This window comes from Oncorhynchus nerka, linkage group LG10 (assembly GCF_034236695.1).
Source record: "Oncorhynchus nerka isolate Pitt River linkage group LG10, Oner_Uvic_2.0, whole genome shotgun sequence".
Lineage (NCBI taxonomy): Eukaryota > Metazoa > Chordata > Actinopteri > Salmoniformes > Salmonidae > Oncorhynchus > Oncorhynchus nerka.
The window spans coordinates 54,403,781-54,429,233 of NC_088405.1; the positions used below are offsets into that span (position 1 = coordinate 54,403,781).

The following is a 25,453-nucleotide window of genomic DNA, read 5'->3' on the forward strand; positions in this document are numbered from 1 at the left end:
CTTTAGGATTGCATTGGGGGCATACTTATTTCACTGTACCGCCTTACCTATGGATTGTGGATCAATGACATGGGGTATCAGTCTACTCAGTGACACCCAGAGAACATTAGCATTGTAGCTCTTATTGTGGGACTCTGACCCACATTTATTGTCAACCTATGTGTATTGAACACTATTCCAGAGGAAAAACAATACTGCGTGGATTTTCGAGTCTAACTCTGAGGACATTGGTAAAAATGTAGAGGGTAGACCGTTACCCCATTTCATTGCTTCACATTCCAACCTTGCTTAACATTATCTAGTCTAAATATGGCATGATTCCACCAATTTGTAACCTTCTGCATCACTTTTAAATAGGTACTTTTATTTTGAAGGCAAGCCTCAAATTTCCCTATTGTGCTTAATTGTTATTGTGGCTAGCTTCACAACACAACCCGGTCAGGTTGAGCCTCACTAGCCAGATGAAGCTAGCTGGCTGCTTATAACATTAGCTTTGGACGACAGGGTTAACTTGTTATGGCTGCAATCCCACTAACGGGGTAAGTGTCATCAACCGCTGAATAGCATAAATATTACTACAAATATTTATATTCATGAAATCACAAGTGCAATATAGGAAAACACAGCTTAGCCTTTTGTTAATCCACCTGTCATTTTGAAATTATGCTTTACAGCGAAAGCAATCCAAGCGTTTAAGTTTATCGATCTCACGACAAAACATTAAGTACACTTAGCATCAGGAAGCTTGGTCACGAAAATCAGAAAAGCAATCAAATTAATCGTTTACCTTTTGATCTTCGGATGTTTTCACTCACGAGACTCCCAGTTACACAACAAATGTTCCTTTTTGTTCCATAAAGATTATTTTTATATCCAAAATACCTCCGTTTGTTTGTCGCGTTATGTTCAGAAATCCACAGGAAAGAGCGGTCACGACAACGCAGACGAAAATTCCAAATAGTTTCCCATAATGTCCACAGAAACATGTCAAACGTTTTTTATAATCAATCCTCAGGTTGTTTTTAAAATATATAATCGATAATGTATCAACCGCAAATGTCTTTCACAGTAGGAGAGGGAAAAGCAATACCTATCCAAACTCTGTTGCGCGAGCAATACCGACACGGTATTGTAAACACATTGTTCGTGGCCAGTGTTTGCTTGTTTGCAGAATTCTTTTTTTGTACGGCTTTGACAGTGCTACTGATAGCAGTGGTGGCGCTTGGCTTGCACAGGCAAGTTCAGAACACACAACATTCTATAAGATAACTGTTATTTGACGTGTCAAATGGTGTTATTTGACGTGTCAAATGGTGTTATTTGACGTGTCAAATGGTGTTATTTGACGTGTCAAATGGTGTTATTTGACGTGTCAAATGGTGTTATTTGACATATCTTTTTTGACACGCAAAGACCCATGCGGCGTTCTATAGTATGTCGTGAAGTGACGCAATTACTCCATAACTCCGGTAGGGCAACATCTGAACAATAGCACACTTGGTAACGTTAATGTGTACCGGTGCTCAACAAGCTGCGAAAGCCAACATCACCCACGACAGAGAACGGTTGATTGTCAAGGGCAATGAATTCCATTATCTTGGCGTTAATGGATTTCGCCTTTTGAATTGTCTCGCTGAAGTTTTCTTAGTCTTTCAAATGACTGCTCGACTTCTTGACTGCTCAATCCACACAGCAGCAGACATTGTGGACTAAGTTAGGAATGCTGTGTTGCACGTCGCCATTACGTCATGTACCGACGTTATATAGGTATGCACGTCAGCTTTGACATCGGTTTTTCACATCAGCGTTAATCTAGACATCGGGCCGATACCGATGGTGGCATTTTTAGCTATTATCGCCCGATTCCGATATGTTCACCGATTTTAAAAAATGTATATATTTTTATATCGTGCATCCCTATCAAAATGTGGAAAAAGTCAAGGGGTCTGAATACTTTCTGAATACACTGTGTTTGGTCTCATAGGCTGTGAGTGAGATCCTCCTTTCTTTAATTAGTAGTGCTGAAACAACTTCTATTGAAGGCTGCTGCCGTAGGGGAGAGAGTAGGAATGGGCTGGTATTATATTAACTGTGTTTTTAGAGATAAAATTGTTAGGTTTAAGCAATTCATAGATGTTGCCCCAAATTAGATTGTATTACGTTGTTGTTTTGCAATGTTTTCTCTTGTATTGAGAAATGCAGTCCCCTGGCAATTTGCTCTGTTTTGGAGATGGTGATAAGTTTGTCCCCCCACATCATCTGTCCAGTTATCCAAGGCAGGCAGGAGTTTTGCCGCTCAGGATAGAGGGGGTGGGGGATGTTTTGCAAGTTGTGGACATATCCATTTGCCCTCACGCCTCCTGGCCTTGTGAGTTCAACATTTGAACATGTGTTCCTAATTTTTCCCTGTAGAGTCCATGCTGGGCTTTTGGAATTCTTCCTAAACCCCCACAAGTCCGCCAGAGCTCCTTTTTGAGCCATCTCAAGTAAAGAAGCAACAATCTGTTGAACTGATCGGTCGTCCATCCATTGCCTTAAATGGAGAAGGGCCTAAGGTTCAGAGTTTAGGCTGGGAATGATTGACTGTATGGAAATCTGCTGAAAGAACCCTATGTTGGGATCTGTGAGGTTTTCTGTGACCGTGAGTAGGCTGGAGGTCTCTTACCTAAGGGGAGCGCCGACCCTGAACTTTCTCCTACGCCTCATGACCCAGGCCCTGTGGGTGGCATTTGTGCTGCAGGTCATGAGTGCAATGGAGTACATTGGATGGCTCACTTCTGCCAGTTTGGCTAAATTACAAATTCTAACCGAGCACAATAAAAGGGAGGAGAATTGAGAGGATGAGAGTTTCTGCGCTCATAGCTTCATACTAAACTTGACTCTTGTGTTAGAATGTAGCCTAGATGGAGATAACACACAGATGTTGCCCTTATTCCTGGCCAGTCACGCCATAATTAGCCTATTGCACAGTCATGCCATTTCTGTTACCCAGTGTTGAGTAATGAAACCTAGCTTTAGTATAGTGTTCTTATTGCTTGTCCCATGTGGAGAAATGGCTTGTGTGATTTGTCTATGTATAGCCAGGCCCATCCTGTACAATATCGATTTGCTCCGGTCTCCCTTCTCTGGGCATTTTAATAAATTGCAGTTGATGTTCTGTGGCTGTAGCCGTCATGGTCTTTCACATTTGTGATTCGTTTCAGGAAACTAGGCTTATGTCACGCGCCATTACTTCACACAAATCTGGAGACTGAGTCGAAAAGAGAACACACAATGATTTTGTATAAAACATGCATATTACATCTTCAAACTAAGGGCAACCATGGCATCCATGACAGAGGGGGAAGAAGCGTCCATCCATGTATACTGGTAAGAGTCTAGCTAGATACATTTTCAGATATATGTTTCTAATTTTGTCAAAGTTGTTTTCATTTCAAGCTAGCGTATTGTTAGCTAGCTACCTAACGTTAGCTGGCTCACTGTCTAGCTGACGTAACGTGTATGATCAGTGTAGTAATATTATTAGTATCTCAGAGCCATTTGCACTGCTAATTATAGCCTAATGTTAGCTAGCTAACATTTAACCTGTTGAATCTAGGGGGCACTATTTTCATTTTTGGAAAAATAACGTTCCCAAAGTAAACGGGCTATTTTGTCAGGCCAAGATGCTAGAATATGCATATAATTGACAGTTTAGGATAAAAACACCCGAAAGTTTCCAAAACTGTAAAAATATTGCCTGTGAGTATAACAGAACTGATATTGCAGGCGAAAACCTGAGCAAAATCCAATCAGGAAGGGACTCTTATTTAGAAACCTCTGCGTTCCTATGCGTCCCTATTGAGCAGTGAATGAGATATCAATCAGATTCCTTTTTCTATGGCTTCACTAATGTGTCTAGTGTCACAATACATAGTTTCAGGCTTTTATTTTGAAAATTGAGCCTGAACGTCAACATTGCGTCAGTGGTCAGCTGGAGTCTCTTGAGTGTTTTGTGCGTAAGAGACATGCGGCCAATGTTTCTCTTTCCTACTAAGAAGCCATCTGTCCCAGTTGATATATTATCGATTAGATATTTGAAAAACACCTTGAGGATTGATTATAAACACCGTTTGCCATGTTTCTGTCGATATTATGGAGCTAATTTGGAAAACTAACGGAGTTATTTCGGCTACAAAAATACGATTTTTGGAAAAAAGGAACATTTGCTATCTAACTGGGAGTCTTGTGAGTGAAAGCATCCGAAGCTCATCAAAGATAAATGATTTAATTTGATTGCTTTTCTGATTTTCGTGACCAGGTTGCCTGCTGCTAGCTAGGCATAATGCTATGCTAGGCTATCGATAAACTTACACAAATGTTTGTCTTGCTTTGGCTGAAAAGCGTATTTTCAAAATCTGAGATGACAGGGTGATTAACAAAAGGCTAAGCTGTGTTTCGATATATTTCACGAATATTTTCTAGTAATATTTATGTCCGTTGCGTTATGCTAATTAGTGTCAGTTGACGACAATGCTCCCGGATCCGGGATGGGTAGTTACAACACCTGGTTGGTTAGCTACCTGCAGATTCATGCAGGGTAGTAACGCTATGAGTTGGGATTATGGTTCATTGATTATCTAGCTAGCTACCTACATGTCTTAACAAAAGACTCCACTATGCAAGTAACTATTTCAATAGAATGTTTATGATGTCACTGCGACAACGGTCGATAGCCAGAGTGAATTTACCATGAGTGTGCCAGAGTGCAGAATAACTGACAAACACTCAACACCTGCTGAATATGACCGGTGTCAGTAAACGTTGGCAAAAAAGCTCCATTAAATCATTGCCAGCTGCACAGTTGCAGTCGCCAGAGCGTCCAGTGTGCGCTCTGAACGCTCCGTGAGCGAAACGCTCTCAATTTACGAACGCCCAGAGCACACTCTGGCACTCCAGATTAATTTACGACCACAACCATAGTATAAGCCAGCCTTTAGTCTTGAAAACTTAGCCTCACGTGTGAATCTTTAAAGAGATGGTTGGGGCTAAAGCTGAAGAGCGTGCGAGCGATGCTGAATGGGTGTAGACTAAGAAGAGCTCTTCATTAGGTACAAAAACATTTAAGGGACATTTTTTCAAAAGTGAAGTTACAAGTTTATCAACTTTCAAAGCAGAATTACTTTCCCATTGTTCCTTGACTGTAGTGCATGATATTTCATTTTCTACCTCTGAGTCTCTACTTTTATCCAATGTCAAAAATAAATAAAATAAAAAACATTCAAATTTTGCTACGTAAGACCGAATCCAACCTGTCGGTCACATTTTTGCTAAAAAGGTGTTCAGTTTTAAACACAACTGAATTTGAGCTAGCCACAAATGAGAGAATAGGCCTAAAAAGTCTCTGGTGTGTCACATTACATTACATGTATGCCTATAAGAAACTGTCATTAGTGTGTCTGTGTGAGTGTTCCACTAGATTAAGCATGTAGTAGATTGTTCCTGTAGAGGTTTATGTGGGTGTTTTTATATGGATAAAAGCCTTGAGCGCCTGGTACGCGTGTTCCGCGGGTGAATGCATGACGTGGGTGAGCGCAGCAATGGCATGATGAGTGTCGTTGTATGAGTGAATCAATCTGGCTAATGAGAGTGGGTTTGAATGGCCACTGATGGGGAAAACGAAACAGACGTTTTTTGGAGAGATGTGGGGGTGGTAGAGGTGTTGAAGTGATGGAGAGAGAAATAGGAGAGTATGTCATGGAGAGGGCGTTCTCTCTCTGGAGGACTCTGTGTTGGTGAGCATTCTGGGGTGGGGGGTGTGTTTGATGAATGCGACGCTACAGGCTTGACAATGGGCCGCCGCTGCTCTATTCAGAAAAGCATTCAGGGCTGGATCAGCGCCTCTGTGAGTGGCCCTCTGATACATGTGTGTCTCTGGCCACCTCATTTCTGCAAACAGGAAAGGCGTGAGCTGCTGGCCCCTTGTTCTGCTGACTCCTCCATTATGTCGGGCCACTGGCGAGATGGTCTTTGTGCTGGGCTTTTTGGGGATCTCGCCCCTACTCCTGTCCTACCCCATCTGAGCTTGACTGACAGTAGGACATGGAGCCAGAGAGGGGTTACCCCCCCAGGAGATGAGAGGCTGTGGGTAGAGGGGTCTTGCTGCAGTGATTATAATTCCTGATTATTAGCATATAGGCCTAGAACTCAACTCTGGACCTAGAAGCCAGTTTCACTGCATTTTTTCATTGTGCCCCTCTAATCAGGGACTGATTTAGACCTGGGACACCAGGTGGGTGCAATTAATTATCAGGTTGAACAGAACACCAGCAGGCTCTGGACTTCATAGGGTAAGAGTTGAATACACCTGGCATAGAGAAACATCATCCAGTGCTGTGGGGGGTTTGTCTGGGTGGTCATGCAGCCTCCATCCTTATTTTCCACAGTTCAGCTCTGGGACTGGCAGAACTAAATGATTTGATGAGCGGTGTGTGTGTGGTTCCTATAAGACTGTATTCTCTGTCTGACAAAGCAAGCTTAAGTATTGTTGTGGTGTTGGGGGGATCGGATGCATGGCCAGGCTTACAGCCCGTCTGTCTGTCTGGGTGAGGGAGTGAAGTGTGGCCCCATCCCCCGGGCGTAGTGTGGCGCGTGTGCTCATCTGGCATGTTGTGCGCTGGGGTAATTCCCTCCTGGCGACTGTGCTGGGCTCCATTTCTCCCTGATTAACTGGTGCAGTGAAAAACAGACCAGCTAGCGGAGAGGAAAGAAGGTCAGGGAGGGAGGGACAGAATGGAGAATGAGGAAAGAGGGGTGGTGATTCTGCCTGTGATGCTGCTTGCTCTGTCCTGCTTTCCCTCGTTCTTCCAAGCTCCCATCGTTCTCCTGAAAGTGATGCCCTCTCCGTGCCAGAACAGCCACCAACACTAGTCTTCCTTCTAGCGCTGGGCCATGTGGACAAATATCGCGATAAATTGCCTGTATTGATGCGATAATGATAAATACAACCATACGTTTATAGCATTAATGTGGACCAGTTTTTTTTTACTACTACTAATTTGATTGTTGTAGCCATCAATTGTGTCATTAACAATCAGCCATATTAGAAAACTTATTTCATTTCAAACATCACATTTCTCTTGAATAGGCTACTTATTGTAATGAACGATATCAAATCAAAATTTGTCATGTCCCGAATACAATAGGTGTAGACCTTACAGTGAAATGCTTACTTACAAGCCCTTAACCAACATTGCAGTTTAAAGAAAATACCCAAACAAAAAAAAGTAAGACAAGAATAACAAATAATTAAAGAGCAGCAGTAAATAACAATAGTGGGGCGATATACAGGTGGTACCAGTACAGAGTCAATGTGTGTGTGGGGGGGGGGGGGGGGCACCGGTGTCGAGGTCATATGTTCATGTAGGTAGAGGTAAAGTGACTATGCATGGATAATAAACAGAGTAGCAGCTGCGGGGTGGGGACAATGCAAATGGTCCGGGTAGCCATTTGATTAACTGTTCAGCAGTGTTATGGCTTGGGGGTAGAAGCTGTTAAGAAGCCTTTTTGACCTAGACTTGCTCCTCCGGTACCGCTTGCCGTGCGGTAGCAGAAAGAACAGTCTTATTAGGGTGGCGGGTGTCTTTAACAATTCTTTGGGCCTTCCTCTGACACCGCCTGGTATAGGTGAAAAAATAAATAAAAATAGAGGTCCTGGGTGGCAGGAAGCTTGGCCCCGGTGAAGTACTGGGCCATACGCCCTACCCTCTGTAGTGCCTTGCGGTCGGAGGCAGAGCAGTTGCCAAACCAGGCAGTGATGCAACCATTTTTATTATTATGCTTTTGATGGTGCAGCTGTAAAACCTTTTGAGGTTCTGAAGACCCTTGCCAAATCTTTTCACTCCTGAGGAGGAATAGGTTTTGTCGTGCCCTCTTCACGACTGTCTTGGTGTGCTTGGACCATGTTAGTTTGTTGGTTACGTGGACGCCAAGGAACTTGAAGCTCTCAACCTGCTCCACTACAGCCCCGTCGATGAGAATGGGTGTGTGCTCGGTCCTCCTTTTACTGTAGTCCACAATCTCTAGAGGTCGACCTATTTAATTGGAAGGCCGATTTAATTAGGGCCGATTTCATGTTTTCATAACAATCGGAAATCAGCATTTTTGGACCCCTATTTGGCCTATATATATATATATTTTACACCTTTATTTAACTAGGCAAGTCCGTTAAGAACACATTCTTATTTTCATTGACAGCCTAGAAATGGTGGGTTAACTGCCTCGTTCAGGGGCAGAATGACAGATTTTTACCTTGTCAGCTCGGGGGATTCAATCTTGCAACCTTACAGTTAACTAGTCCAACGCTCTAACCACCTGCCTCACGAGGAGTCTGCCTGTTACGCGAATGCAGTAAGCCAAGGTAAGTTGCTAGCTAGCATTACTTATCTTATAAAAAACAATCAATCAATCAATCATAATCACTAGTTAACTACACATGGTTGATGATATTACTAGTTTATTAAACGTGTCCTGTGTTGCATATAATCGATGCGGTGCGTATCGTTGCTCCAATGTGTACCTAACCATAAACATCAATGCCTTTCTTCAAATCAATACACAGAATTATATATTTTTAAACCTGCATATTTAGCTAAAAGAAATCTAGGTTAGCAGGCAATATTAACCAGGTGAAATTGTGTCACTTCTCTTGCGTTCATTGCACGCAGAGTCAGGGTATAATGCAACAGTTTGGGCCGCCTAATTTGCCAGAATTTTACGTAATTATGACATAACATTGAAGGTTGTGCAATGTAACAGGAATATTTAGACTCATGGATGCCATCTGTTAGATAAAATACGGAACGGTTCCGTATTTCACTGAAAGAATAAACGTCTTGTTTTTGAGATGATTTTCTGGATTCGACCATATTAATGACCTAAGGCTCGTATTGCTGTGTGTTATAATGTTATAACCAAGTCTATGATTTGATAAAGCAGTCTGACTGAGCGATGGTAGGTAGCAGCAGGCTCTTAAGCATTCATTCAAACAGCACTTTTGTGCGTTTGCCAGCAGCTGTTTGACTTCAAGCCTATCAACTCCCGAGATTAGGCTGGTGTAACCGATGTGAAATGGCTAGCTAGTTAGCAGGGTGCGCGCTAATAGCGTTTCAAACGTTACTCGCTCTGAGACTTGGAGTAGTTGTTCCCCTTGCTCTGCAAGGGCCGCGGCTTTTGTGTAGCGATGGGTAACGCTGCTTCGAGGGTGGCTGTTGTCGTTGTATTCCTGGTTCGAGCCCAGGTAGGAGCGAGGAGAGGGACGGAAGCTATACTGTTACACTGGCAACGCTAAAGTGCCTATAAGAACATCCAATAGTCAAAGGTTAATGAAATACAAATGGAATAGAGAGAGAGATTCCTATAATAACTACAACCTAAAACTTCTTACCTGGGAATATTGAAGACTCATATTATTTTTTTGGTCCTCCAATGATCGGTATCGGCGTTGAAAAAAAATCATAATCGGTCGACCTCTAATAATCTCCTTTGTCTTGATCACGTTGAGGAAAGTTGCTGTCCTTGCACCACACAGTCAGGTCTCTGACCTCCTCCCTATAGGCTGTTTCATCATTGTCGGTGATCAGGCCTACCACTGTGGTTTCATCAGAAAACGCAATGATTGTTTTGGAGTAGTGCCTGGCCGCGCAGTCATGAGTGAACAGGGAGTACAGGAGGGGACTGAGCACGCACCCCTGAGGGGTCCCCATGTTGAGGATCAGCGTGGCGCATGTGTTATCAGCAAAATGCCTGCGTTAAGTGATCAGTATGGTCGGGGGTGATAATCTTCGGTTCATCGTCCTAGCTCTACCTTCCTCCAATTCTGGAAAGAGCCTGTCCTAGATCTACCTAGTAGCTAATTTAAGAGAACAGGTGTTCTGTCACTTCCCCTTTGCATCATCATAGCATTGCAAAATAGTATCCTCTCCTTCTAACTGTTGAAGCAGGGTTTTAATCTGGGGTTATTCTTGCTGGCAGCAGAGCAGGATGAGAGGGTTTGGGAACATTAGGCAATGTAGCTGGCTACATATATATATTTTTAATGATAAATATTCAAAATGTGATGGCCATGCATCATTTTTGCGAAAAAGTTATTTTTAAGCTAATTTGCTTGTGTGGCTGCTAGCCGAATAGCGTTGCCCTTCTGTCTGTTGTTTCTGCCAAATGTATTGCACTAATGTATTTTTTATCAAGAGATAACTATAGTTCAACTAAAGTTGCACGCCCCTTATCGCTTGAAGAGAAAAAACAGACTTTCAATATAAAACACAGGCGAAGTGGTTTAAAATGCAGATTTTGATTGTCTGCGTTTTGAAAATGCTGATTTCTGAAAGCTAATGCAAACCCTGCATATTTCAGACAGTTTTTTTCCATCTCAAGATTAGAAAGCCAATGTCCCCTTAAAGTAATGTTAATCTGTAGTGACCTGAAGACGCACTGATCTGTTGTGATCTCTCTCTCTCACACACGCACACTCTTGAGACAAAAGCCGGGTTGACAGTTTTTCATGGTGATGAATGGCGTTTACAGGAAGAGTTCCACAGCGTTCAGTATCTACGCACTCCACCATCTTAGCACCCCGTTCTAGCTGTGACATCTTGTTGGTTTATGACTGCCACACTTTTCTTTTTTTCTTCTCCTCTGTCTCTGTTAAAGGGTCACAAGGTGATTTTTATCCAGGACAACCTTGGCACATTTAGTACATCATCCATTTTGGGTTGAGGCTCATAGGTTTGTCCCGTAAGTCCACTGCAACAGCTCGGCAGACGTAAACATGCTCTTCCACCATAATGGCTGTCAACACGAGGCAGGCGCACAATGACGAGTAGAGGGGGAATAAAGCTGATATGATTATTACGGGGTCCGCTGCACTGCAGGTAGGAGTGTCACCCAAATTGTCTATACATCATACATTAAGGGTGATTAGGGAGGTGGTAGCGCTTTACACTTGTACCCTTATATACGGGTTGACAATGGCAGATTTGGACACTGATAAGCGCCTTAATTGGGACGCAGTGGCTGTACAGTAGCGTGCTATACATGAGAGCTCGGGGTCAGAGATCGGGGTCTCCGCTTCACAACGCTGTATGGGATTTGTCTGACAGCCGTTCTGAACTTGAGCACCGTGCGACAAAATGTTGCCCCCATCCCTTCTGCTAATTTAGCAAATTTCTTTTGTCGTCTGAGTGAGGGGGGAAAAAGCTATAAATTACGAGGACTCGATGTATTTTGAAAGATGAAGATTATAATAAATACTGCTTTGACGGCATATAGAGAAAGTCAAACACCTGTGAGTCCAAAGTTGCACTTCACATTTACATATGTAATATCTTGTCATCGTTTATGATCACTATGTTTGGTGTACAGTTACAAGTGGACATGGCGTCATACCCTGAGATGACCTGACCAGAATGAGCCCGTTTGATGTATTGTGAAGAAAATTTGCCATAGGCCACACACCTGAATGCACTCATGACTCATGCTTTTCTGAGTTGCCTTGTGAAAGCTTTCGTTAACAACAAATGTGGCAAAGTACAGTAAATGTAAAATGCTCGTAAAATCAACATTGTAATGTTTGCATTCAGTCTTGTCAGGTGAACTGTCAATTTTCTGAACAGGAACTGAATAATTTCCCCATAATCTCCAAACTGTTCCCTTTTAATTGCTACCAGGGATATCTGTTTATTTGGATCCCCATTGAGCTTTTACAGAAGCAGCAGCTACTCTTCCTGGGGTCCACTAATTATGCATTACATATTTCTTCATTAAGAAACATTTCAATTTAGCCCTATCCATATAGGGCGGTTTCCACGAGTGTATGGGGTTAATTTGCTAAGATGGGGTTCATTTGCTAAGATGGGGTTCATTTGCTAAGATGGGGTTCATTTGCTAAGATGGGGTTCATTTGCTAAGATGGGGTTGGTGGGTGTGTGAGTCGGAGGAGGACGTGTGTGACGGGAATGAATATGTGCATAAAGGAGGTTATTTGTTGGTATGTAGTTAGTGTATTAAAAGACTGCATGTGTGAGAAAGCTGTAGGCTCTCTATTTCTGGCTTGTGTGTATGGAGCAGACAGTCCCAACAAAGCCCTGTCACCTCATCCCCTGCAGGCAGACACACTCCTCCTGGGTCCTGTGTCTGGCCCTCCCTCCCCAGCTCTAAGCCCTATTGATTTATATCCCCTCCAATTCATCACCTTTATCAGTGACCAGGGGAATATTGTAATTCACTCATTAGATATCAGAGAAGGCCATTTTAAACAGTCATTTTTTAAACTTTATGAATTGCACTTTTCTAAGGCACGCGCTGTAGATATGACTAGTGTGACGACGCGTTTTGGAGGATAGAGGTGGTGGTGACAGCCAGGTATCATGATGAAAAATGTCATATTTTTGCCTCATTAACTTTAAAACAAAATTGTGGGATGCTGTTTTGGAGGAGGCTGTGTTCAGGAGGTTGTGTGTATTCTAGGCTCAGTGGGGAGGCTGGCTAGGTTCGAAGCTGTGTCTATTGGCTAGGTTCGAAGCTGTGTCTATTGGCTAGGTTCGAAGCTGTGTCTATTGGCTAGGTTCGAAGCTGTGTCTATTGGCTAGGTTCGAAGCTGTGTCTATTGGCTAGGTTCGAAGCTGTGTCTATTGGCTAGGTTGTGTCAGACGGAGGCTGTGTGTCGTAGGCTACGTCATAGGCTGGGTGTATCGTAGCATGTGTGTTGTACCCTGTGCCCTGTATTGGAGGCTGTGGAAGTGTGAGGGTCTGTGTCATAGTGGGTCAGGGTGTGTGTGTGTCTGATCCAATCAGGAGTGATTAGTCCAGACACTGAGCCCCAGCTCCTCCTAGCCATAGCAGGGATACACCCCCTTACACCCCCAGTCCCCTAGTACCATCTCCTTCCCCCTATTCCCCTCTCCCCCCCCCACCCATCACCATTCCCGTCATACCCCTGCTCCAAGTACAGGAAGTGGTGGTAGCCATGGCCGCCCGTTCGTCCAGGGGTAACGCGATGTCCTCCTCTTGTTGCGTTGGCTCCAGGTACCAAGGACCAAAGCTCTTCCAGGCTCTAGCAGGGGCCTGGTCAGTCAGTCATCCCCAGAGGGCCCATCATGGCTGCCTGTCTGTCTGTGGGGAGGTAACGAGATCGGCGGGTCGCGGGGGTGGACTGGAGGGAGGCGTTGCCGACTGTTCCTCCTGTCTTGCTTTAATCCAAGGATAATGACTGAGTTTCTATTCTGAGCCACTTCCTAATCTGACTAATGGGATTTACCCTGCTTCTTCTTCTCGTTGTTTTGATATTTACATGTGTGAGGAGTGGAGTGCTGCTTGCGCCTGTGTTACGCTATGTGCTGTAGCAAGGCGTTTGTGTGTTCCGTCCCCTCGTAGGCTGACTCATTGGGGCGGCAGGGTAGCCTGGTGGTTAGCGCGTTGGACTAGTAACCTGAAGGCTGCAAGTTCAAATCCCCGAGCTGACAAGGTACAAATCTGTCGTTCTGCCCCTGAACAGGCAGTTAACCCACTGTTCCTAGGCCGTCATTGAAAATAAGAATTTGTTCTTAACTGACTTGCCTAGTTAAAAAAAAAAAAAAAAAAAGATTTCGAAATGTGATTTCACTGTAAGGCCCTTGATGAAGTGTGTTTTAGGCAGTGGAATAGATGGTCCTGTGAGATGTTATTACAGACCGCTTTATTCGGGCCCATCAATCTCTGTCACAAAGACACTGCCCTGGTCCATTGTTCATCACTAGCTAAGAGTCCCATGAATGCATAACCGTACATTCACTAGTACACCTCACTAGTGCCGCATTTCCATGGAGACTTACCCCCACATCAGTGTGTTGCCAGTGTTTTAAGTTAATATAAGCTCTATAGTGTTGTCGTGGATCCATTAGGCATGTGACATGAAACACACTGAGACTCTCGCTGCCGATAGGTATTTATCACAGTGGCAGGCCGTTCCTTTTATTACTAGAACAAAAGCGGTACCTGCTGCGTGCCAACCCGGGTTGCGACGAACTTGCCATTTGTACTTGTAGAAGATCCCAGACATTTTCCATGCACACAAAGCGTATTTCTCCCAAATGTTGTGCATACATTAGTTTACATCCCTATTAGTGAGCATTTCTCCTTTACCAAGATAATCCATCCACCTGACAGGTGTGGCATATCAAGAAGTTGATTAAACAGCATGATCATTACACAGGTGCACCTTGTGCTGGGGGACAATTAAAGGCCACTCTAAAATGTGCAGTTTTGTCACACAACTCAATGCCACAGATGTCTCATGTTTTGAGGTAGTGTGTCGTTTTTAGAAAAGTTTGCAGTACATCCAACTGGACTCACAACCGCAGACCATGTGTAACCACACCATCCCAGGACCTCCACATCCGGCTTCTTCACCTGCGAGATCGTCTGAGGGAGGGGTGCTGAGGATTATTTCTGCCTGTAATAAAGGCCTTTTGTGGGGGGAAAAACTCATTCTGAGTGGGTGGGCCTGGCTCCCCGGTGGATGGGCCCATGCCCAGTCATGTGAAATCCATAAATTAGGGCCTAATTCATTCATTTCAATTGACTGATTTCCTACTATGACCTAACTCTGTAAAATCTTTGAAATTGTTGCATGTTGTGTTTTATTACTAGCGTTACCCATAGACTTCCAGTCATTGTGCTATCTACTATCATGCTGGCAGATACCCATAGACTTCCAGCCACTGCCAGTCACACTTCATATGCAATGTAGGCTATGGGATGGCTAAGTGAACAGACGCAATGCACACAACACTATTGTAGGAATAGGTGGGGTTTAGCATAATTATGACTTTGTGGCTGTGGTAACTAGTGATGACCCTGATGGACAAACTTGGATCCTCTCAATCATGTGAGACACATTTGACAGAAGTACCGAACGTAGCAGAAATTCTAGTACCAAACTGTTTTTTTTACCGTGCAATACAATAGATTAGATTCCATGAAACAGCTGCCGAATTAGTGCAGTGTCCTTAGCTAACTAGCTATGTTGCGCTAACAAGAGAATATGCTAACAAAACAATGCTACTGCCACCTTCTGGTTTGGAGTATTTTAACAATGCTGAGTGGCTGACGACTTCAAAGTCTTTGCTGTGTGAACACAAAAGAGATTTACTGCCGACACTGTTCAGACGTGCTAAATACAGTTTGACAATCCTACCGGTGTCTCTGAGCTATAAGAACTCAGGAGAGAAAAATCAACAACCTCTGCTTCATCAAGACTGTTGCTTTGTTAGAAGGTGTTAAAGTACCGGTGGCCTGGCTTTGGCCCCAGGTAAAAGCAGGTCCACTGGAGCCATGGACCAGTGAGACACGGATGCCGGACCGCATAGACGGAAACAGACTAGTCTCGCCCTTTTGGGTAAAACACTGGGGTAAATCCTGAATGGAAATGCGCCGTAGAAGTGTTCTCTGAGCCCCTACAGACATCCTGCCCTGTCTCACATATAATATCTCTTGTTTTAACACCCCATCCTCCACAAGGTGTCCCCTTTTTATATGAACTCTTTCTGTTCTCTCCGTTCCTGGCCTCTGTCTATTGTCAGTTTATTTGGAGTAGGGACTGGGAATGACAAATGTTCTTTCATTGTACTATGTCCACATTTCTTACCTTGATGCTTCCTGCTTATTAGAGGGAAACCTTTTTTTGATATAGCTGAGGGAAGACAGACTCAGGAGAAGAGACTGAATACTCAATGTGAGACTGTGAATGCTCAATACTGCTGGACATCACATTCTGCTGGATCTGCTGAATATATGAGACTTAAGTTCCTCTGTTTTTCCCAGATGGATCCGTCTGTATTAAAGGTGTCATTCTTGGAGTATGGATTTAGCTAGGCCTAATTGATATGTCTAAATTAGGGGGTGAGTCAGTGTGTGCATACTTGCCTGCATGCATATTTACCACTATTTTGAAAATGGCTCTTGTAGCAGGTCAACTCTCCTCTGGCAGGTCTACTCTTCCCTATTTCCCAGTTCATGTGGTAGTGGTGCTGACACTAACTCAGCGGATGAGGGGTCTCCTATAGCAGAGCATGGAGCAGCAGGAGCTGTCTATCCCGGTGGAGGGAGAGCGGCAGCATGCTCTGCCCCAGCCTTCTGGATTAAGACAGCCTCCTGCAGGGAGAGATGGAGCCTGGAGCAGAAGGCCTGCCGGTCAGCCTGATTTGAGGACAGGGGAGCAGCCTCGCTATCGCTTCGACATAAAGGCCTTAAGGCGTCCGCGTGCTTCCCATTTGAAACAGTTCGGAACAGTTTGTGCATATATTATGTCGACCCGTTTGTTCATTTTGGCCTTCGGCAAGGTATTTAAAATTAAAATAAACTTTTGGCCTTTCAGGAGGCTGAAGTCGACGCCCTTTTGTCTGATTGGTCAACAGTAGGGATTCTTCAATGATGTGTTTGTTGTCATTTAACGGTAGACGGCACGTTTTCGCGCACATTTTTCACTTGAGAAATAATGCACCAAACATCTTAGTTTAGATGTCAAGTTATGCAACTATGATCTCTGCAAAAAACTTAAGTTATTTACGGTGTCTCAAGATGGACAAACGGTACTATTGGTGCTTTTGTCTTGGTTTTTAAAGCCTTTTTAAGAGTGTATGCGAGCACACTCATTCGCTTTGCCTAGCTGAACCGAAGCATGTGGACGGCCTTTACCACAGAAGCCCTACTACTCAACCCCCACCCCTAGATCCCACTAAGAGCCTTACGACAGACACAAAGCCAGACACAACAGAACAAACAAACATGGCCTTGATAAACAGACAGATCCGATCTGTTATCTGTCCTCATAAACAAACAGGCCGTGTCAGCTAATGGGCCTTTTTAGTTAACTGTCTGGGTTTCAATCTGAATAGATTCCCCACGGGGAGGGGAGGCCATATAGCTGTCAGAGAAGATAGAGGGGGTAGTCACTTTAGCCAGGGAGAAACCTGAACCCCCCCCCCCCCACAGTTAACCCACTGTTCAACGGGCCCCGAATACGTGGATGTCGATTATGGACCCCCCCCCCCCCCTCTCTGATTCAGAGGGGGTTGGGTTGAATGCGGAATGCACATTTCAGTTGAATGCATTTAGTTGTGCAACTGACTAGGTATCTCCCTTTCCCCTCTCCATGGTGGGGCTTTAACTCTTACCGTGCCACAGCTTACTCAGAACGCGGGGAAAGGAAGGAGAGGTTCTGGGAAGGAGCAGTGCATGGCCGTGGGCACGTCTCTGTCCTCTCCTGGCTCCTGAGTTCAGTCATTACCCAGAGATCTACTTCTGGACAGTACATGGACGAGTTGGTCTAGTGCACCCACCCACCAACTCAGTGGCCTTGTGATTAGTTTCCGCCCTGAGATTGAAAGGTTGGGAGTTAGATCCTCGGCCGAGTCATACCAAAGACTGTAGAAATGGGACCTGATGCGACTCTGCTTGACACAGATTTGGGGTAAGGCACTGTGATGTACACTCGCCCAGACAGGACGCTAGTCTTTGTACATCAAGCTGCCTCACGCTACAGAAACAGGAGAGAGACTCCTGCCCCTATGAGCTGTTCCAGCTTGCACAACCCAAGGCTGGTGCAAGGCAACTTACTTACCCACCCATCCCGCTGTATCTAACACCGTATTTGATGTCTGGATTTCAGATCCCTTGTACTTTTTACCCTTTTTTCTCCCCAATTTCATGATATCCAGTTGGTAGTTAGTCTTGTCCCATCGCTGCAACTCCTGTACAGACTCAGGAGAGGCGATGGTCGAGAGCCATGCCTCCACCGAAACACAACCCTGCCAAGCCACACTGCTTCTTGACAAAATGCTCGCTTAACCCGGAAGGCAGCCGCACCAATGTGTCGGAGGAAGCACCAACTGGCCACCGTGTCAGCCTGCAAGCCCCGGTCCGCCACAGGAGTCGCTAGAGCGCGACGGGACCAGTCCATCCCGTCCAGTCAAACCCTCCCCTAATCCGGACGACGTTGGGCCAATTGTGCACCGCCTCATGGGTCTCCTGGTCGTGGCCGGCTGCGACACAGCCCAGGATCGATAACGGATCTGTAGTGACACCTATAGCACTGTGATGTAGCGCCTTAGACTGCTGTACCACTCGAAGGGCAGTTTTTCCCACTTGGATTCTGAAGCTGTTGGTGATGGTCAGGGATGTATGTTCTGCAGAGGCATGTTGGTCAGGTCAGGTGGCATTAGAGCTGTGCGATAGACAAACATCCATATTACAATAAATGTATAACGATCAATCAAAAATAAATTTGGGGAGGTGGTAGAGCTGGGGCGACATCGAGCAAAATGGTTATCACAATATAAAACTTTTTCGAACAGTAAATACAACCACTTTACATTCATGGTAGGGCTCTTGAATTTTCTCCAGTGTCAGGCTACCACCTTAGTTGTCTTACTATGATGAAAAGTAAGCTATTTCATCTAACATATTGAGAGAATGCATGCTTGATATTTTTGATGTGTGACCTGTCAAAATAGAATCCAGAATTATCAGATTTCTTTTTTGGCTCTTCAGAGAATTTGACAACATCTTTGTGCATATCGCCCGATAATCTATATTATACACCACCTGAGGAAATGGGAACTCAAAACACCTAGCTAGATTGCCTCTAAGAGGGGAGAAATAAATGATCTACTCAGAGAGCTGCGACTCTCCCCTCTGTAACTAGAACAGCAACGTTGCTTTGAAAACTGTATTTGTCCCAAAATAGCATTTTTAAGCAACGGTCATATGCTTGTTCTTCTCAGAATGCATCTCTCCCTCTTCCATGTCACAGTGGGGAGAGTGAGTGATGGCTGCTGTGTGAACGAGCCACTAACAGCAAAAAGGGGACAGGCAGATACTTTCACAGCATTAATCAACATAATGCATAGGTTATTACTGTTGACCAAATAATGGTTTTAGAACCATCTACAGGAACGTTGTGTAGACAAATGACCTACGTACGCAAATTGCTTCAGGTAAGCGGAAGGTGGAGCCGGTAATTTTCGGTTTACTGTCCCAGTTCTAGGTGACATTGCCCTTGGCACCAGGCCAGAGTGGCATCAGAAATTGGTGTGTGTGTGTGTGTTGTGAGGCGTGTGCGTCCTTCAAACGGATTTCACTGAGAGACATCACGGTTATACAGGTATCTTCTCCTCACGCACGTGTGTGGGTGTGTGCGTTTTTGTGCGCATACGAAAACCATAGGACTTTCTCATGAAGCTGCTCCTCTTGCCGAGTCGAGATAATACAATCAGTTTCTCTGGTATATGAGAGACGATGGCAATTTTAAATATTTATCTTAAGTAAACGGCCAGTTGCATGGCAGTTAAACTACAACAGGTGCCGTTTGTTGTACCAAGCCATCCCTCACCTTTCTCCGTCTCTGCTTGGCTTCATTTTCACTATCTGTCCCAGCTGATATTTGCATCGGCCTTGTCATACCACGCTAGAAAATGTGGCAAATGAAAGTGTGAGACTATCAGTCTGCAGCTTACTGCGGGAGGTGTTAGAGGCTGAATTAAGGGTTCTCCAAAGTCTACGAGGGACGGGCAGATCTAAAAAAAAAAACACTTGTTCGGGTGGGAAAGTACCTCCACGAGGTTTTAAGGCACCTCGACTGACCCCCCCCCCCCCTTCTCTGTTCCCCTGCAGGTTGGATGGTTTTCCCCCAGCCCCGGTCACCATCATGAGCACCATCTCTCCCACCGACTTCGACAGCCAGGAGATCCAGCAGCAGTACAATGACATCAACAACCGCTGGGACCTGGCCGCAGAGACCGACTGGGACAATGAGAACAGCTCGGCACGCCTCTTTGAGCGCTCGCGCATCAAAGCTCTGGCAGGTAGGACGAGGCCCCGGGTGTTAGCGCCGGCATCTGCGTGTGTGTGTGTGTGAATGTCGGTGTGTATGACTAGTGTGTGTTCCCAGTCCACCGTCCTGTTGTGGAACATGACCAGCCACGCTGGTTGCAGTAATGTGGAGGCCCAGCAGAGGGAAGCACCAGGCAGCCAGAGGCAGCATCGGCCACCTCTGTTCTCACTCTACCATTTAAACAGACAAAATCTCTCTGTGGTCACACATACATACACGCACCCCTCCTCACCCCTCAATGCTGGAAGCAGAAACTGACACCACGACTTCAAACTGTGGTATGTGATAGTATAGTGGTGAAGAGAGAGCGCTGTTTAAAAGTTTAGCCTGATCACACATTGAAAAGCAACCATTCTCCTTGTGGGAACAGACTCATTCAGACTGTAGGTCACACTGAACTGACTAACAAACTAGTGTGACCTGAGTAGTGGATGTGTCTTTTCATATAGTATTTGACAAGGTGCGTGTGCTCTTTACTCATCTCCTGGGAATGCCACTGATACCATCTCCTTTTGGCAAGTAGGAGCTTGATGTGCACATTCTTTGACATGCTGCAGCAGTTATCTCTCTCTGTCTCGCTCTCTCTCTCGATCTCGCTCTCTCTCTCTCTCTCCTTCTACACTTGTGTTCTGTTCTTTCATTCTCTCACTCCATTCATGGGCTTCCCCTCTGTGTTCTTATCTGTTGACTAATCCTCTGCTCCCCCTACACAGCGAAGGAGGTGCTAACATCCCCTGTGCTCAGGATCATTTGCATGGGTTTCTCCCTCTTTTGTGTAGACTCATCTATGCACAGCTAGCTCGAACTGTCACGTCCAGGCCTCCGTAGTCTGAGGATTAGAGTTCTCTGTCAAGTGTAGTCTGTATCTACGGACTACCAGAGCACAACAGCACTGTGACTCTCATCAGCAGCACTCTGGTTACCGGTCTGATTCCTGCCATGGCCTAGGAGTGCCTCCTTCCCTCAGCTGTTCATTTGAATACTTCCTGCTCGTGTGTTGGTGTGACTCATCCAACTGTGTGTGTGTGTGTGTGTGGCCTAGTAAGATCTGACATCCCGCGATGTCTTCACAAACCTGTCTGGAGTGTGAAATGCCTGGAAGGGAACATGGCAGGTAGGAACCAGGGTACGACACACTGACAGACTCTGGCTGAGAGAGCTGTCAGAGGGACGGGGAGTAGGGAGCACAGAGGGTGTAATGAGGCCCTGTGTAATGAGGCCCTGTGTAACGAGGCCCTGTGTAACGAGGCCCTGTGTAACGAGGCCCTGTGTAACGAGGCCCTGTGTAACGAGGCCCTGTGTAACGAGGCCCTGTGTAACGAGGCCCTGTGTAACGAGGCCCTGTGTAACGAGGCCCTGTGTAACGAGGCCCTGTGTAACGAGGCCCTGTGTAACGAGGCCCTGTGTAACGAGGCCCTGTGTAACGAGGCCCTGTGTGCGGCGCCAGAACACTGATGCCACTGCACCCCTGTCTCACTGGGCCATGGCTCCAGTGGACCCTGCTCTGACTTGGAGCCAAGGCCTTATTAAGTACTTTTCAGTTGGTATTTACAGAACAATGGCTGACTGAACTAGATCACCTTCTCACAAAGCAACAGTCCTGAATGATACTGAGGTTGTTGATTCTGCTCGCCTCAAGTCTTTAGTGTCACACTCCTGATGGAAACACAACACTAGAGCAACATTAGCATAAAACACTGCCGGCCCACTGGTGTGGGGTTAAGTGTCTTTGGAAAAGCACCATGACAGCCTCAACTCTAACACCGTGACCTGCGGAGAGAGGCATCTGGTTGTTCTTTCTCTATCTCTTGCCCCCCCCCCCTCCACCACATATCCTCACTGAGAGGAATGTGCAGAGGACGAACAGAATAGACCCTCTAGCAGCATCAGTCTACAGGCCTGTCTGGGTGATACTCTACATCCTCCTCTATCCTCCATTCGGGGGTTTTAGTATGACCTCTGTGCCTTTTGCAGGGGCAGGAGTGTGCTGAGCTGCGTGTGGGGAATGTTCCCGGGCGCCTCTCCCTGCCTGGGTCTTTGCGGAGGAGTTGCAGGATGTGGAGATGTTTACTCTCAGCCCCGCCAGTGGATCGCTCCTCTGCCCCCCCCCACATGGTTCACTCCCCCTCTCCTCTCACTCCTCTGCCCCTCCTCACATGGTTCACTCCCCCTCTCCTCTCACTCCTCACCCCCCCTCACATGGTTCACTCCCCTCTCCTCTCACTCCTCTGCCCCTCCTCACATGGTTCACTCCCCTCTCCTCTCACTCCTCTGCCTCTCCTCACATGGTTCACTCCCCCTCTCCTCTCATTCCTCTGCCCCTCCTCACATGGTTCACTCCCCTCTCCTCTCGCTCCTCCCCCTCATGGTTCATGGTCTCACTCCCCTCCCACATCTCGCTCCTCCCCCTCACATGGTTCACTCCCCTCCCCCTCTCAGATGGTTCTCCCCCTCTCCTCCCCCTCACATGGTTCACTCCCCCTCTCCTCTCCTTTCCTCCTCCCCCCCCTCAGATGGTTCACTCCCCCTCTCCTCTCACTCCCCCCCTCACATGGTTCACTCCCCCTCTCCTCTCGCTCCCCCCCTCACATGGTTCACCCCCCCCTCTCCTCACATGGTTCACTCCCCCCCCTCTCCTCCCCCCTCATGGCTCCTCCCCCTCACATGGTTCAAATCTCCCAAATTTTATTTCTCCTCACATAGCAGGTTCACTCCCCCTCTCCTCACATGGTTCACCTCCCCCTCTCCTCACATGGTTCACTCCCCCTCTCCTCACATGGTTCACTCCCCTCTCCTCTCGCTCCTCCCCCTCACATGGTTCACTCCCCTCCCCCTCTCCTCTCGCTCCTCCCCCTCAGATGGTTCACTCCCCCTCTCCTCTCACTCCCCCTCTCCTCACATGGTTCACTCCCCCTCTCCTCTCGCTCCTCCCCCCCTCACATGGTTCACTCCCCCTCCCCTCTCCTCACATGGTTCACTCCCCTCCCCTCCTCTCCTCACATGGTTCACTCCCCCTCTCCTCTCTCTCCTCCCCCTCACATGGTTCACTCCCCCTCTCCTCACATGGTTCACTCCCCTCCTCCCCCTCTCCTCACATGGTTCACTCCCCCCCTCTCCTTCACATGGTTCACTCCCCCTCTCCTCACATGGTTCACTCCCCCTCTCCTCTCGCTCCTCCCCCCTCACATGGTTCACTCCCCCTCTCCTCAGATGGTTCACTCCCCCTCTCCTCTCGCTCCTCCCCCTCCTCACATGGTTCCTCCCCCTCTCCTCACATGGTTCACTCCCCCCTCTCCTCTCGCTCCTCCCCCCTCACATGGTTCACTCCCCCTCTCCTCTCGCCCCCCTCAGATGGTTCACTCCCCTCTCCTCTCGCTCCTCCCCCCATGGTTCGCTCCCCCCCTCTCCTTTCGCCCCCCAGATGGTTCACTCCCCTCTCCTCTCGCTCCTCCTCCCCCCTTATACACATGGTAAGGAATATGTACTCCCCTGGTACAGAGCAGCTCTAGATCCCCCCTCACATGGTTCACTCCCTCCCCTCTCCTCCCCTCACATGGTTCACCCCCCCTCACATGGTTCACTCCCCCTCCCTCTCCTCCCCCCTCACGCTCCTCCCCCCTCACATGGTTCACTCCCCCTCTCCTCACATGGTTCACTCCCCCTCTCCATCTCGCTCCTCCCCCCTCACATGCTCCTCCCCCCCTCACATGGTTCACTCCCCCTCCCCCTCACATGGTTCACTCCCCCTCTCCTCACATGGTTCCTCCCCCTCTCCTCACATGGTTCACTCCCCTCTCCTCACATGGTTCACTCCCCCTCTCCTCACATGGTTCACTCCCCTCTCCTCACATGGTTCACTCCCCCCTCCCCCTCTCCTCACATGGTTCACTCCCCTCTCCTCACATGGTTCACTCCCCTCATGGTTCACTCCCCTCTCTCGCTCCCCCCCTCACATGGTTCACTCCCCTCTCCTCACATGGCTCCTCCTCCCCCTCACATGGTTCACTCCCCCTCTCCTCACATGGTTCACTCCCCCCCTCTCCTCACATGGTTCACTCCCCCTCTCCTCACATGGTTCACTCCCCCCCTCTCCTCTCACATGGTTCACTCCCCCCCCTCGCTCCTCCCCTCACATGGTTCACTCCCCTCTCCTCACATGGTTCACTCCCCTCTCCTCTCGCCCCTCCCCTCACATGGTTCACTCCCCTCTCCTCTCGCTCCTCACCCCCCTCTCACATGGTTCACTCCCCCACTCCTCACATGGTTCACTCCCCCTCTCCTCACATGGTTCACTCCCCATGGTTCACTCCCCTCTCTCCTCCCCTCTCCTCTCTGCTCCACTGTCTTGCTCATGTCCGTAGAACGGGCCATTATCTGTAATTGCACAGTGCTTCATACAGGAGCTCTTGCCGAATGCTTCCTCGTATACTCCCCCCTCTTTTAGTTTTCACAAGTTGCAGAAAAGGGTTGTTTATCCAGCCCTCTGTACAGCAAGCGGACGAGCTGTTTTCTAGAGGAAGGAAGCTTATTTATCCCGAGGCGTGAGCACAGTTACACACACACACTCAGAGACCTGCACACATTACAGGCCTGCATGTTAAGAGAGATGTTTGGTATTTTGTCAGGACAGCGATGAGCGCACCACCGAGCTCTCCTCTCATCACCCCCTGGCGACAGCGACAGAATCCCTTACCCCCCCCCCCAGTGAGAGGCCTGCGTCTGTTCTCTGGGCCTCATTAAGCCACTTCCTTCTATAAAGTGCTGGTCACTCTGAAAACCCTGGCCCCCTAGATCTTCTAATGAGAGTAGGCCGCAGGGCTCCTGTACTGTACAGCCTTAACCCAACCAAACCCAAAGTAGCCCAAACACAGCCTGTAAAACAACAGATCTGAACACGTGCCCCATGGACAGGGCAGGCTATACCCTTACCTTACCCCCACACCTTAGCACGCACCCATTCATGCTACACACACACACATCACAACCGCTGCGACCGGACTCTGATTCTGACTTGCTAAATACCACACAGTTATAAACACTTGAACCCCAAATCCCCCCTTTCCCAAAAACACTTGTAAATATTGAACTATAAATTCTACCTTCCTGTGTTATACTTAAGATACAATATTTTATTCTATTCCACTTGAGCCGTTTACTTTATGTTCATAGTCTTATCTGTTCTCATTTCTTATTGTTGCGTTGTCGAGGAGGAACCCGCGTGGAAGCAACTAGTTAGACACTGTATACCACCACGTGTATCCTGTACATGTGTATGACGAATACAAAACTTCAAACTTGTATCCTAGGGGCTCCTGTATGATTTGGCACAGCCACTTGCTCTGACCTGACTTGTGTGAGAAGGGAGAAGGGTCGTCCCCCCCCAACACGGCTCTGGTGTGTCATATCCAGGTCACTGGAGGACAAGCTTCCGCTGCAGCTAAGCGTTGAGCACAGTACCGAGAGCACTGCAAACGGCTGTCATGTCCACTTATTTCTGAGGAATGCATCGACATTTTTATTTTGGTAGCGTTAAGTCGTTGTGTTCAT

At 46.9% G+C, this 25,453-nt stretch overlaps 1 protein-coding gene across 3 annotated transcripts in view; it reads left to right on the forward strand.

Moving 5' to 3' along the window:
* LOC115135592 (spectrin beta chain, non-erythrocytic 1-like) overlaps nt 1–25,453 on the forward strand; it is a 98,627-nt gene that overhangs the window by 13,657 nt on the left and 59,517 nt on the right. For all 3 annotated transcript variants that reach the window (XM_029670438.2, XM_029670439.2, XM_029670441.2), the window contains exon 2: nt 19,687–19,877. In XM_029670438.2, coding sequence (XP_029526298.1) covers nt 19,721–19,877 — 157 coding nt within the window. In that variant the 5' untranslated portion in view covers nt 19,687–19,720. The remainder of the gene's footprint in view (nt 1–19,686; nt 19,878–25,453) is intronic.